At 42.4% G+C, this 13,167-nt stretch overlaps 1 protein-coding gene across 3 annotated transcripts in view; it reads left to right on the forward strand.

Moving 5' to 3' along the window:
• Nucleotides 1–3,091: 3,091 nt before the first annotated feature.
• The window catches only part of NR1H4 (nuclear receptor subfamily 1 group H member 4), a 35,876-nt gene continuing 25,800 nt past the window's right edge, over nucleotides 3,092–13,167 (forward strand). For all 3 annotated transcript variants that reach the window (XM_054386740.1, XM_054386741.1, XM_054386742.1), the window contains exons 1-2: nucleotides 3,092–3,176; nucleotides 12,068–12,430. In XM_054386740.1, the coding sequence (XP_054242715.1) occupies nucleotides 3,092–3,176; nucleotides 12,068–12,430 (448 nt within the window). The remainder of the gene's footprint in view (nucleotides 3,177–12,067; nucleotides 12,431–13,167) is intronic.

Consider the following 13,167-nt stretch of genomic DNA (forward strand, 5'->3'; position numbering starts at 1 on the left):
GTGAGGCACTGCATTAAAAATCCTACAAAAGGGGTATGAGGCCAGATCAAAGGCCTGTGAACTAGAGGGGAACCTTCCCATTGATGTTCACGATGTTTGGATCAGACCATAGATTAATGACGTTACTGAAGTTTCTCTTTGAGTAATTAGCAGCCAGATGGGTAAAGAACAGGCCAATGTTACCAGACAGAAAGAGAGAAATGTGCCTCACTAGTACTTGTGAAAACTTTTCCCAGTGCTTTGATTATATCTTTCTTTACTGAGTAATTAAACTAGATTGAATTGCTCTTCTTCTGAAGGTAGAAGCCAATTAGACTGTCGTGGAGCTTTCCGGATGCTCATGTGTAGTTTTGCTTTACCTGAAAGTATAGGGCTGTGATGCTTTTGCCTTTCAGGGAGCCCAGTTGATTTTGACTGCAATTATTTCATTAAGAGGCTTAGTTTTGCTTACACAGAAGCCAGGAGAAGCTTTCCTACTGAGCACAGTAGGGTCAGAGGTTGCCTGCTGATGAGAGCCCACATTAAATCGAAAACCTATGCTCACATGCATGTGTGTTTACATAGATTTGTGGGCTCCCACGAACGTGCAGCCCACAGGAAAGCTGAACAAACATGCCTCTGTGTACATATGGCATCCTGGGGTGCATCATAAGTGTGGCAAGCAGGTCGAGGGAGGTTATCCTTCCCCTCTACTCTTCCCTGCTGAGGCCTCATTGGGAATACTGCGTCCAGTTCATGGCTTCCTGGGTCAAGAGGGACAGAGACTTGCTGGAGAGGGTACAGAGAAGGACTACAAAGATGATTAGGGGACTGGAATGTCTCTCTTATGAGGAAAGAATGGGAGAAATTGGTCTTAGTCTGGAAAAGAGAAGGCTGAGGAGGGGATCTCATAAATGTTTATAAATACTTAAAGGGTGGATGTCAGGAGGATGGGACCAGTCTTCTTCCAGTGGTGCCCAGTCACAGGACAAGGGATAACAGACACAAGCTTGAATGTAAGAAGTTCCATCTAAACATGAGGAGAAACTTCTTCAAGGGTGCTGGAGCTGGAAAAGGTTGCCCAGAGAAATGATGGATTCTCTCTCTGGAAACATTCAAATCCCACCTGGACATGTTCTTGTGTGACCTCCAGGTGAATCTGCCTTGGCAGGGGGGTTGGACTCCATCTCCAAAGGTCCCTTCCAACCCCTATCTTCTGTGTGATTCTGTGATACAGTGAAAGAACAAGACACACAGTAACACACATCTCAATTTTCTCAGTTAACATAGAATACATAAACAGTCATTGATTGGCTGTTCTGAGGCATGGCAAGGATATACTTAATGATTTTATGTAGTTCAGGTATCTTAATATGCAACTGATGAAAAAACAACTCAGGCAATTGGATTTATATTGTAAAATGCTGTAAGAGGAACCACTTACAAACAGTCTGTCATGAGCAGTTCATGCAAAAATTGACTGTCAGGAACTGTAAGCCCTCTGCAGCCACGTGGGCAGCTCCATCTCTTAGGACCAGCAAATAACTTACCCAGCAAATGTGGTAGTGAGGCAGTGAAATGGTTGTGAGCCTGCTGGGGTGCCTGGGCTGGTTGACAACCCCCATCCCAAGATATGTGCAGTCTTTTTGCTGTTGCAAAACTGTTCTCTGTGCTGGATTTCAAACTGTGTGTTTACATGTCACTTGCCACAAGAACCCTATCTGGTCTGTGATAGAAGCAGCTTCTGACATTTCTGAGTAAACTGTTTAAGTTATCTGTGGGCAGACACTAGAAATGCATCCGTCTAATTAGAAGGCTTTTGTTTATTTGAAGAAAGAACTTAATGAATCCTTAGGACAAATCTGAATATAATTACACAGTCTGCTTGCCACTCTCTCAAGCTGCTTCCCAGTCTGCTCAGCACTGGGGCCTCCTGCTGCATTCATGTTTTTGTCAGATGACTTCAGTTTTGCTTGAGAAACATGCTGAGCTGGGAAGCAGGCTCAGCTATAACTCTCAAATGCCTTCAATGAGTGGATACAGAGGCCCTGGGAACAATCCCATGGGAATAAAACTGAATAAAGCATTAAGACTATAAACCAAAGAGAGTTTTGTTAACTTAATGCAGAATCTTCATGATGTCTGCAGAAACTCTTGAGGTACCTCCTTGTTGGAGCTGTATGTTCTCCTGTTGCTGAAGGTCCTGCCTCAAATGCAATCTTGAGTTACCCTATCCCACCCATGTGAGAGATGTGGGCAAGGGAGTCTCTTGCATGTTTTCCTCCTTGATGTGGTGCTGCTCTGGCTATAGTCTCTGCAGAAGTAGGTGGCTATGGCAGGTCTCTTGGCTCTTATCTAATAGACTAGCAGTTGAAGCAGGAAGGAGAAGGTACAGGGCCACTTTAAACCTCAAGAGATGAAAGCTGCTCCATCTGACCTGATAGGAAATTAAAGTAGTGAGCGGGCATGGGCGTCTCCCAAGTGAGAGTTATGCAGCTGCTTGACACCACAAAGGGAGTGAGTGTGAAGGTTGGATGTTAGACCAAGGTTTGCTTTCTGGTGTTGCCATCATTTATCTTGTTCAGACAGTAATTACTGCAGGCAAGATAAAGAGCCAGTTGCTGGAAATTAAACTCAAGTTTCCTGACTTAGTTCTTCTGACCTAACCTTAACCTTAAACCTTTTCTGTGAGTGAAAACAATGAGAGGGTGATGAGAAAACCCAATGCAAACAGTTGGTGTTCCCTGGAAAGGGTGGGGGCTGGGCAGCATACCCTCAGCAGGTCAGACTAGAGCTTCAGGTTGTGAATATTTGAATGAGGTTGAGCATCCAATGCCATTAGTTTTAAATGAACAGCAGAAGCATGGCAAATGAAGTACACCACAGCAAGGAAAACCCAAACAAACTAGATGCAGCATTTTATTGAAAGGCTGAATTAGGGATTGTAACTTCAAGCCACAGTTTGTGACAGTAACTATTGAAACGACCTTCTGATTATGCCTTGCAATATGTACACCAAAATTACTTACCTTGTTTTAAATATTCTTTTTTTTTCAGGCTCTCCTTTCAATCTATTTCTTAATTAGCCCATTCCTCCTAAACTGAAGAATAAATGGGATCTGAAATGAATTTAATAGGACATCACCAACTGGCCACTGCAGATGGATTTTCTCTTGCTGAAGGTCCTCATTTGTTTGGTAGGTCACCAAATCAGGTCCAAATAGCAAGCCACCTTTTACTCAGAAACCTCAAGAGAATGCAGTGAAATCTCAACTCAAGGATATGTGGTTGACATGTGCCAACCTGCTTCAAGTTTTAGTACCTATGGTAGCAATAACAACTAATTTGTCTGTGGCTTTAATGTAATCCTGCATGCTATTGCTTTCATCACTGCTCACAGCAGAACTTGTAGGCTGTTTTGATTACCATTTATCACCTGAAACCATTAAAGAGAGGCAGACTTTTATATGTAGGCTGGATGTTATCTTCATGTGAGTCTCTTAAATCAAGCTGAACAGATATATTTTCAGTTAATTTGTAATAAAATTCTACTGCAATCTATTTGCATTGCCATCTTATGCAAATTTATGAAAGCAATTTCACCTAAATTAAAAACATTGTCTTATTAAGACTATTCAAAGCCTAAGCTGTTAACCTCAATGCACAAGAAAATTTATGATGCAGGCTGGAAAATTGTCTTTGCTCCAGCTCCATGGAAATCTTCAAGGCTAAGCATGGGTTTGTTAATGAATTCTTGGTCAATATTTTATAAACATGGAGAAGCTATCTTCTATTATATGTACTGCTAAGGAAAAAGAGAAAAAGAATAATACATCTTTTAGCCTTTTGGCAGCAGAAGGGACTTCATTAAGTGAAATGATGCATTCAGGGCCTCATGCACAATAGAGACCCCCACAGAAAGCTGCCACACTTCAGAAGTTTCCAGACCAAATAAGACCAGAATTCTGACATTTTTTTAATGTTGGCAAAATTAAAACCATAAGAATTTCATCTGTCTGAAGCTAGGCATGGAAGGACTCTAACACTCAGAGCCATTTCTGCTGCAGAGCTCTTAGGCACTGGGAGCATCTCTCCAAATCAGACCTGGGTCCAGCTCCTGGCTCCATACAGTGAAGCTAAAGCACTATCACTAATGATAAGCAAAACTCTTTGCATTAGTGGGTGTTATTGTGGTGTTTTGTTTTGTTTTTTCTTCCCCTAAATGTGTTGGGTTTTGGTGAGGAGAATGTTTTTGCAGTTGCTAAAAACATGTGTGAATAGCTACACCACTTCCTTGCTACCTGGTCATTCCAGTGTCAGGCCATGAAGAGAACAATGCTCAAATCTAGGGTGCCAAATTTTTCACTCTGTTATTCCCTTAAAAGTCCTGTGTAAGTGAACTGCTTCAAGTTTTTAAGATTACTCCCCCTAATATCTACTTTTTTCCCCCCTAATCGTTTCATTATTTTTAAACAGCAATGATCAGGTAAAAGAGAAGGGAGCACCTTCATCTAAAATACTTTCCCTTCACACTGAAATCTTACTCAGAAATGGTGAGTTCCTCAGCACAGGGACTGTCTCCCATAATGGGTATTCAGTGGAGAATTAATCCAAACTGTCATTTCTGTAACAGAAAGGAATGATGTATTAAGGGGTTGAATCTGGGGTCCCATTAGGAAGCAGGCTTAGCACTCTCCATGTTTCACTTAAGCTGACTGCTGCTTTGTATGGCCCTTGGTCCTGTTTTGTAGGATGTCATTCAAGTCTTGGAAGATAATTCTTTACAAATTTGGTGTCTTTTATAGCTAGGGGAAAAAAAAAAAAAACACCATCAGGTATAATATGTAACTGAGTCCACAGAGAAACTTGCTTACTGTGAAAATATGACTCCATCTCCCCAAAATGCCTGTAGGGCATGGGTTTGCTTCTTCATTTTATATTGGTAAATTACTTCACAGGATCACAGGATATCAGGGGTTGGAAGGGACCCAAATAGATCATTGAGTCCAAACCCCCCTGCCAGAGCAGGACCACATAATCTAGCTCAGGTCACACAGGAACACATCCAGACAGGCCTTGAAAGTCTCCAGAGAAGGAGACTCCACAACTTCTCTGGGGAGTCTGTTCCAGTGCTCTGTGACCCTCACAGTGAAGAAGTTCCTCCTCATGTTGAGGTGGAACCTCCTGTGCTGCAGCTTACATCCATTGCTCCTTGTCCTATCGCTTGCAGCTTTTCAACACTCAGTTTTGGGAGGTAGGAACCCAAAAAGCAGGAAGAAAGCTTTTCTTTTTAAATGACCCTTAGAATACGCATGGATCTTAGGACTTTTCACAGATCTTAGCTCTAATGTAAGACAAGTGAGAAGTTGCCTCAGCCCTTCCATCTAGCCTGTCCACATCCCTCTGCAGTTCTTCCCCACCCTCAAGCAGATCAACACTCCCCCTCAATTTGGTGTAGTCTGCAAACTATTAGAAGCATTTTTTGGATGTCTTGACAATGTTTTCTTGTAATGTGACATCCAAATATATCAAGGGAGGAAACCCCACCTTTATTGTACATGTCCCTAGCTGAGAAAGATGCTTTTGGGGTGAATGAGCACTCTTAACAATCGAGGTAGGCAAGGAAGAATAAACCCAAAACCAGCATGTACTGAAGAGGAAGAGAAAGAAACATTTCCAAACAATGTAAGAACAGACAAAATGCCACTGTATGACCATGTAGGAAGACAGCAGAGCCTAAAATGAGTTTAAAATGGCTGACTCCTTCGAGATAAATTTGTATTTGCTCTAGTTATGCTTTTATTTAAAACCCCCAGTAGTAGGATTAAGTGTCCAAACTGATTAAACAGCTCCAGGACCATAAGACATGTTAAATAATGATGTGTCTTTAGGACCACCTGGCAGATGATGCAACATCTGGCTTTATTCCTGTGGAGAAGATAATGAGGCCAGTAATAGACCCCCAGATCAAAGGGAAACAAAACAACACAAATTAAAACAGAACATTGTGCATGCATAAGGACCATGAAGAGAGACAAACCAGACTGGCAATAGGAGAGAAAATAATTCAAAGAGAAGGAATGCAGATGAGCAGGGCTCTGAGGGGGTGAAGGTTGTACCACCAAGCAAGGCAAAACCAAAATGCATGTGTGTGATGCTTTCTTTTGTGCATGTGTGAGTCATGTGTGGACCATAGCCTAGAAAGGAGACCCCTTCATGAAATAAGGGCTATCTTGTAGTCTGGGGCTTAATTCTTTGCTTATTTTTTTTCCAGATGTGATTTTCAGACATACCTTTGGTCACAAATGTCACGGTGGGTCTCCTTGGACTCGTTCACTGTACTAAATGAAAGAGGGTGAAACTGAGACACACGGCACCTTTAACTGTGCATCTTAACACTGCTTAACTGCTCTGGGGCTTTGGTTTGGATTGTTTTAGTTATATGTCTTCAAGACTCCAGGAACTGTTCCCAAAAAGGCATCATGGGCATAAGTGCAGGAGGCTTTGGTCATTTTACCCTGCACTGTCCTCTAACACTCAGAGTGTTCATACCTTAGCTGCCATTAAACCAAGGCATGCCACAAAATTTTCTGACTTCATGGAATCACAGAATGGCTTAGGTTGGAAGGGACCTCCCTGTCATGGACAGGGATACCTTGACTAGATTTGGCTGCTCAAGGCCGCATCCAACCTGGCCTTGAACACTCCCAGGGAGGAGGCATCTATAACCTCTCTGGGCAACCTATTCCAGAGTCTCACCACCCTTCTTCCTAAGAACTTCTTAAGATCCAGTCTAAACCTACTCTCCCTCAGCTTAAAACCATTCCCCCTTGTCCTATTGCTAGACACTCTCATGAAAGATCCCTTTCCAGCCTTCATGGAGGCTCTCTGTGGTGGCATCCAGCACACTCCTCATAATGTTCCAGATAAGAGGACACAGTCTTAAGCTGTGCCAGGGGAGGTTTAGGCTGGAGATGAAGAGAAAGTTCCTCACAGAGAGAGTGGTTGGCCATTGGAATGTGCTGCCCAGGGAGGTGATGGAGTCACCATCCCTGGAGGTGTTCAAGAGGGGATTGGATGTGGCACTTGGTGCCATGGTTTAGATAGGCATGAGGTTTAGGGTGACAGGTTGGACTCGATGATCTTTGAGGTCTCTTCCAACCTTCTTGATTCTATGATTCTACACTGAGAACTGACCTACACTGATGATTTCCAAGGGCCACAGGAAAGCTGCATGGGACAAGAAAAGTAAGGTCTGCAAGGCAGTGCAGATGCATCCTGCCTGGTTTAGAGAGAGGTAGTTACCCCTGTGCCACACAGAGGACAATTGGTGCTTGGCATTTGACCTTGGGGCAAGGTCACCTCTCTAGCACAATTTCATCTTGTCATACAGATAATGTCCAGTATGGCCTGAGCACTTTGGACTTTTTTGGTTGGTTTTTTTTTTTTTGGGTTTTTTTTTTGGGTTGGTTTGTTTGTTTGTTTTTTTTTTGAGAATACAACTTTTCTGTGCTTAAAAACAATCTGTTAATCCAGTCAGGTAGGACATGTTCCTTGTGATCCTCGAATCCATTACCCAGAATCAGCTGCCATTACTAAAACCATATTGATAAAAGTGTTGTAAATAAACCACACCAGGTAAAAATTACAGTGGCTGGGCTACTTGGAGGTGACCCCTTGAATAGTAACCAAATTTTATCCAGGTGAATCCACGCTGGGAATGGACACTGCTGTTGTTTCAGACATTTCCAAACAAGTTTCTCTGCAATGAGGTTAATCAGTAAACTATATAACCTCTGGCCTGTATCACTCCTTTGCTAGTCTTCAAGAAAGCTCTCACAGTAAAGAAGTTAACAGGATACAGACAAAGCAGAATTAAGTTTTATGCAGTCTATAGAGGAAAAAGAAAAAGAGAGGGAAAGGAAGACTGGGTACTTTAAGGAGAATATTTTTCTTCAGGAAATGGTCAGACTGAAGACAGCCTAAGGTAGGATATTGTGTTCTCACTTGGATGTGTCTGCCTTCTGTTATTCCTTCTTGAAACTGTAGGATGCTGGAAGGTTATTTAAACCAAGTGATCTTTAAAGATTTGCAAACCATTTGTTTGGAATTATATCAGGATTTTGTTAATCGTTATGCTTTGGTTTCCAAAGGACTTCATCCTCAATCTTATCCTTACTACTTTAAACTCCTTTGTGCATTGTTGACAGAGATTCATATTTTAAACCTGCTTAGATTTTTTTTTTCTTTAATTAACTTTATATTAGTGGAACAATAACTTTTACATTCAAATGTGATCTCATTGTAATTCCTGCAATGATTGGAATAAAAGCACCTTCAATCTGCACGTAACCTTAGTATAATTCTCCAAACTGAAAACACTTCCTTTAGTTCCCACAAGGAAGATTCTTCTACAAGTGGCTAAACCAGTCAGTTAATTTTTTTTTAATGCCTTATGTAAAACATTCAGTGGCAAAATTTAAAGGAACCAAAGCAAAACTCTCCAATGAGCTTCAGTTTAAAGTGGTATTGTGGAAAAATATTTGCAAAATGATGACCACATCATTTGTGTGAAGGTTTTACTCTGGTATTAGAAAGCTTTCCAGATTTGTGAAGTGTTGTTTTGTTGTTTTGTTTTGTTTTTTTTTTTTAATTAAAAGCCATTTTATTTTCAAAAGACAATCTGAAAGATCTACAGTTGCAGGTAATGTCACTTTTGTGTGTGTGCTTGAGTAGCCTGCCTTTAAAGGAAAAGGTAAAAGGTATGTTTCTAAAAGGAAAAACAGGTAAACATTTCAAAAGAGCTAAGGCATAGAGTCTTGCTGTATTGCAGTGAGCTTCTGATTTCACTTTCACTGCTTGCACTGCTGCAGCTCCCATGGATTCAGTGGGCTGCTTCACACTTCACAGTGGCATGAGACCAGCCCAGCTTAGATTTCTACTAATATGTATCTGGCTAAAAGCACATACACATTCCAGCTGGCAAGATAAGATTATTCCTCTTTTGTGATAAGAAACTATTTGGTCTAGACTCACATGTACTTTGCAAAGCATAACTCCAAAAATCAGTCTGGTTTTCAAATGTCACTGAGGGCAGCAGTTCACCCTATGCCTCTGAACGCAGAGCCCCCTTCTGCTTTTGTTGGAAATGTGGGATGGGGAACACAGCTCCAACTGTGCTTTTGAATCAGGTCACAGGAATGTTTTGTTCCAGTAATTCTGAGGTACCCAGTTTCTATTTCTACCTCATCCTTTCTTCCAAATGTTTCTTGAAATATTTTTGAGATTTTAAAAAATGTTTTTCGAAAAGATATTTCAAAGGACCTTGATCGATCTTAATGAGCAGAAACCTCACCAAATGGTAAATCTAATTAAAGACTCCTTCAACATTAGAGGTCAGCATCAAATCACTGCTGTCCTCAGCCTTTAGCTGTTCTGCCATGGCTACAGCTGGCAGGTATCAGTGACAATTTGCATTTGATGCATGAAGCTGGAACTTTGCCTCGAGGCTCTTCCATGTAGTTCTCAGATGCTGTATTTTGTCTCAGGTCTACATATGTCTATGCTGTTTATGTAAAGGGCATAAACTTGGGTTTGGGGAGTGCCTTCTGCTGTTCTTCTTCTGCTAGTAGAGTACTCATAGACTCATTAAGGTTGGAAAAGACCTTTAAGATCCTTGAGTCCAACTGTAACCCAGCTAACATGACTACTACACTATATCCTGAAGCACCACATCTACACGCTTGCCTATCTCTAGGAATGGTGACTCTACCATCTCCCTGGGCAGCCTGTTCCAATGCCTGACCACTCTTTCTGTGAATAAGTTTTTCCTAATATCCAGTCTAAACCTTCCCTGGCACAATTTCAGGCCATTTCCTCTCATTCCATCGCCAGTGACTTGGAAGAAGAGGCCGATACTGTCCTCACCACATCCTCCTTTCAGGTAGTTGTAGAAAGCAACCAGATCTCCCTTTAGCCTCTTCCAGACTCAACAACCCCAGTTCCCTCAGCCCCTGGCCCCTTCTGGAGCAACTAAATACAAACATAATTGACTAATTGTTAATAATAAATGGCACCATTATTCTCATTTGGGTTTGTGTCACATTTTTCCCAGAGGTACATCTTGCTGCTTATTCATGAGCTGGGACCTCAGCATTTGCTCTTGGCAAAGATGTGCTTTTGACAATGCAGTAATTACACAGATCCAAAGGACTTGTATGGCTTGTTCTGCACCATGAAGTAGGAAGGGTAGAGAGCTGCAGAGCAAGAGTGTGAGACCTTGAAAGGGAAAAAGCAGGTGAAATGAAAAGGTTAGTTTCTGGCAGTAACTAAAGTGAGACAATGGAGAGCAAAGGCTCCCCTGCTATAGATCTTATTGTTGTTATTACTGATGTTCCCTCTTCTTAACTCTTAGCATTTCTTCATTGGTTTTTTGCATCCTCAGAAACAGGAGACTTGCCAGGGAACCAATTTTATGTGGGGGGGAAAAAAAATGGGTTTGGAGTGCTTCTGAAACACTGTTAAGCAGTGGCCACATTAATCAATGATTCCCTTGTAAATACTGCTGTTGACTCCAACAGAAGTGGGACTCAGCATCTTCCTGGAAATATGCAACATTTCTCTCAGATTCTCTTCTTGGAACTAATGAAAGAATTGTGTCATTGTTTTTATGAAAGAGCAAGACTTGGCTTTCTCCTAGAGCAAACATGAAGCATTTGCAAATAACTTTGAAATCAGTCTTTTCAGCTGTTTGGCATGGGCTTGGTTTTAATTACCCCATACAGGGGCTGCTAGATGTTGTTGCAGTAAAGAAACAAAAGGACACCTCAGTTGTTTACATTATTTAATCTGCTATTTAATGGGTAAAGCTAAGGTAGATTCCAGATATTGTGTGGATTCCAACAGGAAAGGTTGCCATTCCTTGCACCACTGCCAGGTTTGCTGATGGCTTGCAGGTGCTTCATATAAGCATCACAGCTGCCCAGGCTTGTAGCAGCTCAGATTCAGGCTGCAGAGGCTGGCTGGGTGGCCTCTGAAGGTTGGATGACAAAGATGATCACATTTCACCACCCTTATTAGGAATATCTTCCATGTTCCTTCATGGTAATCTCATTTTCCCCTTTCAGGCTTTTCTAGAAGGTTTATTTCACGTTCTTCATCTTCTAATTAAGCCTCACTCTTGTTACCTTTGCCCAAAGCAGTTTTTCCCTGTCATGATGCCTTCATTCACAATTAAGTAAAAATTAACATGATGTTTGAGTCTTGATCTAACTTTCATTAATGCCACAGGATTTTTTTTAGCTTTTTTTCCTCTATTCTGCTACAAGACCTAATTTGGCTTGCTAGCTTCCCCATGGTGTCAACTGCTCTCCCTTGTAAATGGAATATTTCTGTAATTAGCTGCATGGTGTCTTTCAAGAGTGTTTTCTGTAAGTGCCAGCCTCTTCCAGCAACAAGAAAGGAGTGACTGAGAATGGCTCTGTTACTTCTAAAACGTCTTGCAATGCATTTTTGTAGGGCCACAGCAAATCTAAGCTCAGATAAAGCAATTTATGATTATGCCTTGGTTTTGAGAGGGCTACAAAGCTGGTGAGGGGTCTGGAGCACAAGCCTTATGAGGAGAGGCTGAGGGAGCTGGGGGTGTTTAGCCTGGAGAAGAGGAGGCTCAGGGGAGACCTTATTGCTGTCTACAACTACCTGAAGGGAGGTTGTAGCCAGGTGGGGTTTGGTCTCTTCTCCCAGGCAAGCAGCACCAGAACAAGAGGACACAGTCTCAAGCTGTGCAGGGGGAAGTTTAGGCTTGATCTTAGTAAGAAGTTCTTCCTAGGAGGAGAGATTGCCCATTGGAATGGGCTGCCCAGGGAGGTGGTGGGGTCACCGTCCCTGGAGGTGTTTAAGAGACTGGCTGAGGCACTTAGTGCCATGGTCTGATTGATTAGAGAGGGTTGGGTGATTGGTTGGACTTGATGATCTTGGAGGTCACTTCCAACCTGGCTGGTTCTGTGATCCTGTCTGAAAGTGGAAACTTCTCTGATAACTGCAGTTTCATGGCAGTACTAGAAATGGATTTTGCATTCTTATTTTCCAGGTGTCCTTTCAGAGCCAATGAGTTCTCCAGTGCAAGAGGCAGATGTGTCACCTTACACACAGTACAACAGTGTGCCATTCCCCCAAGTTCAGCCTCAGATTTCCTCACCACCTTATTACTCCAACCTGGGCTTCTACCCTCCGCAGCATGAGGAGTGGTACTCCCCCGGGGTGTACGAGCTCAGGAGACTACCTTCAGAGACCTTTTTCACAAGAGAGACAGAGATCACAGATATTCCTGCAGCTAAAAAGCCAAGACTGAGTCACTCCACAGGAAGAGTGAAAGGAGAAGAGCTCTGTGTGGTCTGCGGTGACAAAGCCTCTGGCTACCACTACAATGCTCTTACTTGTGAAGGATGCAAAGGTAGGATGGAGCCAGTTGCAGGATGCAAGTCAGCTAATAAGCACCACAGTTTAAAATGAATATATTCCTCTCTTGCTTATTTTATCTGAGTTGTTAAGGATTTTAGAGATTAATGTTTAGGTTTGGTGTTCTGTATTTTTTTTCACAACAGATTGGCAGTCTCTCCATCACTGTCTTGTGATTACAGAGCACAGCTGGCCAGCCAACAGCTCTTGAGCCATCACTAGCTCTTGGTAAACTGAAGAACAGCTTTCATGTGGGGGCTTGGCAGCCTGGCTATGATTAGAGGCTGTTCATGTAGATTGCCTGTGGATGGAACCAAACCCATGGAGGCCCCTGGGTGCTCAGTGCTAGGTTGCCCTAGAAATCAGCTGCAAACCCACCCCAAATGCCTCCTGCAGTGTGCATTTGAAGGAATTGAAGGCAGGCAGCTCCTACTTTGCAGGCTGTTGCCAGAGGAGCTCTTTCCCCCAGCTCCAAAGGACATGGATGGGTGTCTTCAGGTTTGTGAAACAAAAGGTTTTGTAATTCTAGACTTTTTTCTAGGGATAGCCCTGGCCCTAGGGAGGGAGCTGCTTCAGGAAATGGGTGATATCTGTAGGATAAATATCTTGCTTCTTAGAAGGACAGAATCCACAAGTTGGGTTCAGGATGAATGGGATCTTGAAAATCATTGCCATTATTGGAAATATGATTGCCAGATATGTTAGCAGAGAGGGACAAAAGGTATGGAATAA

This window comes from Indicator indicator, chromosome 14 (genome assembly GCF_027791375.1).
Source record: "Indicator indicator isolate 239-I01 chromosome 14, UM_Iind_1.1, whole genome shotgun sequence".
In the NCBI taxonomy this organism is placed as follows: Eukaryota; Metazoa; Chordata; class Aves; order Piciformes; family Indicatoridae; genus Indicator; species Indicator indicator.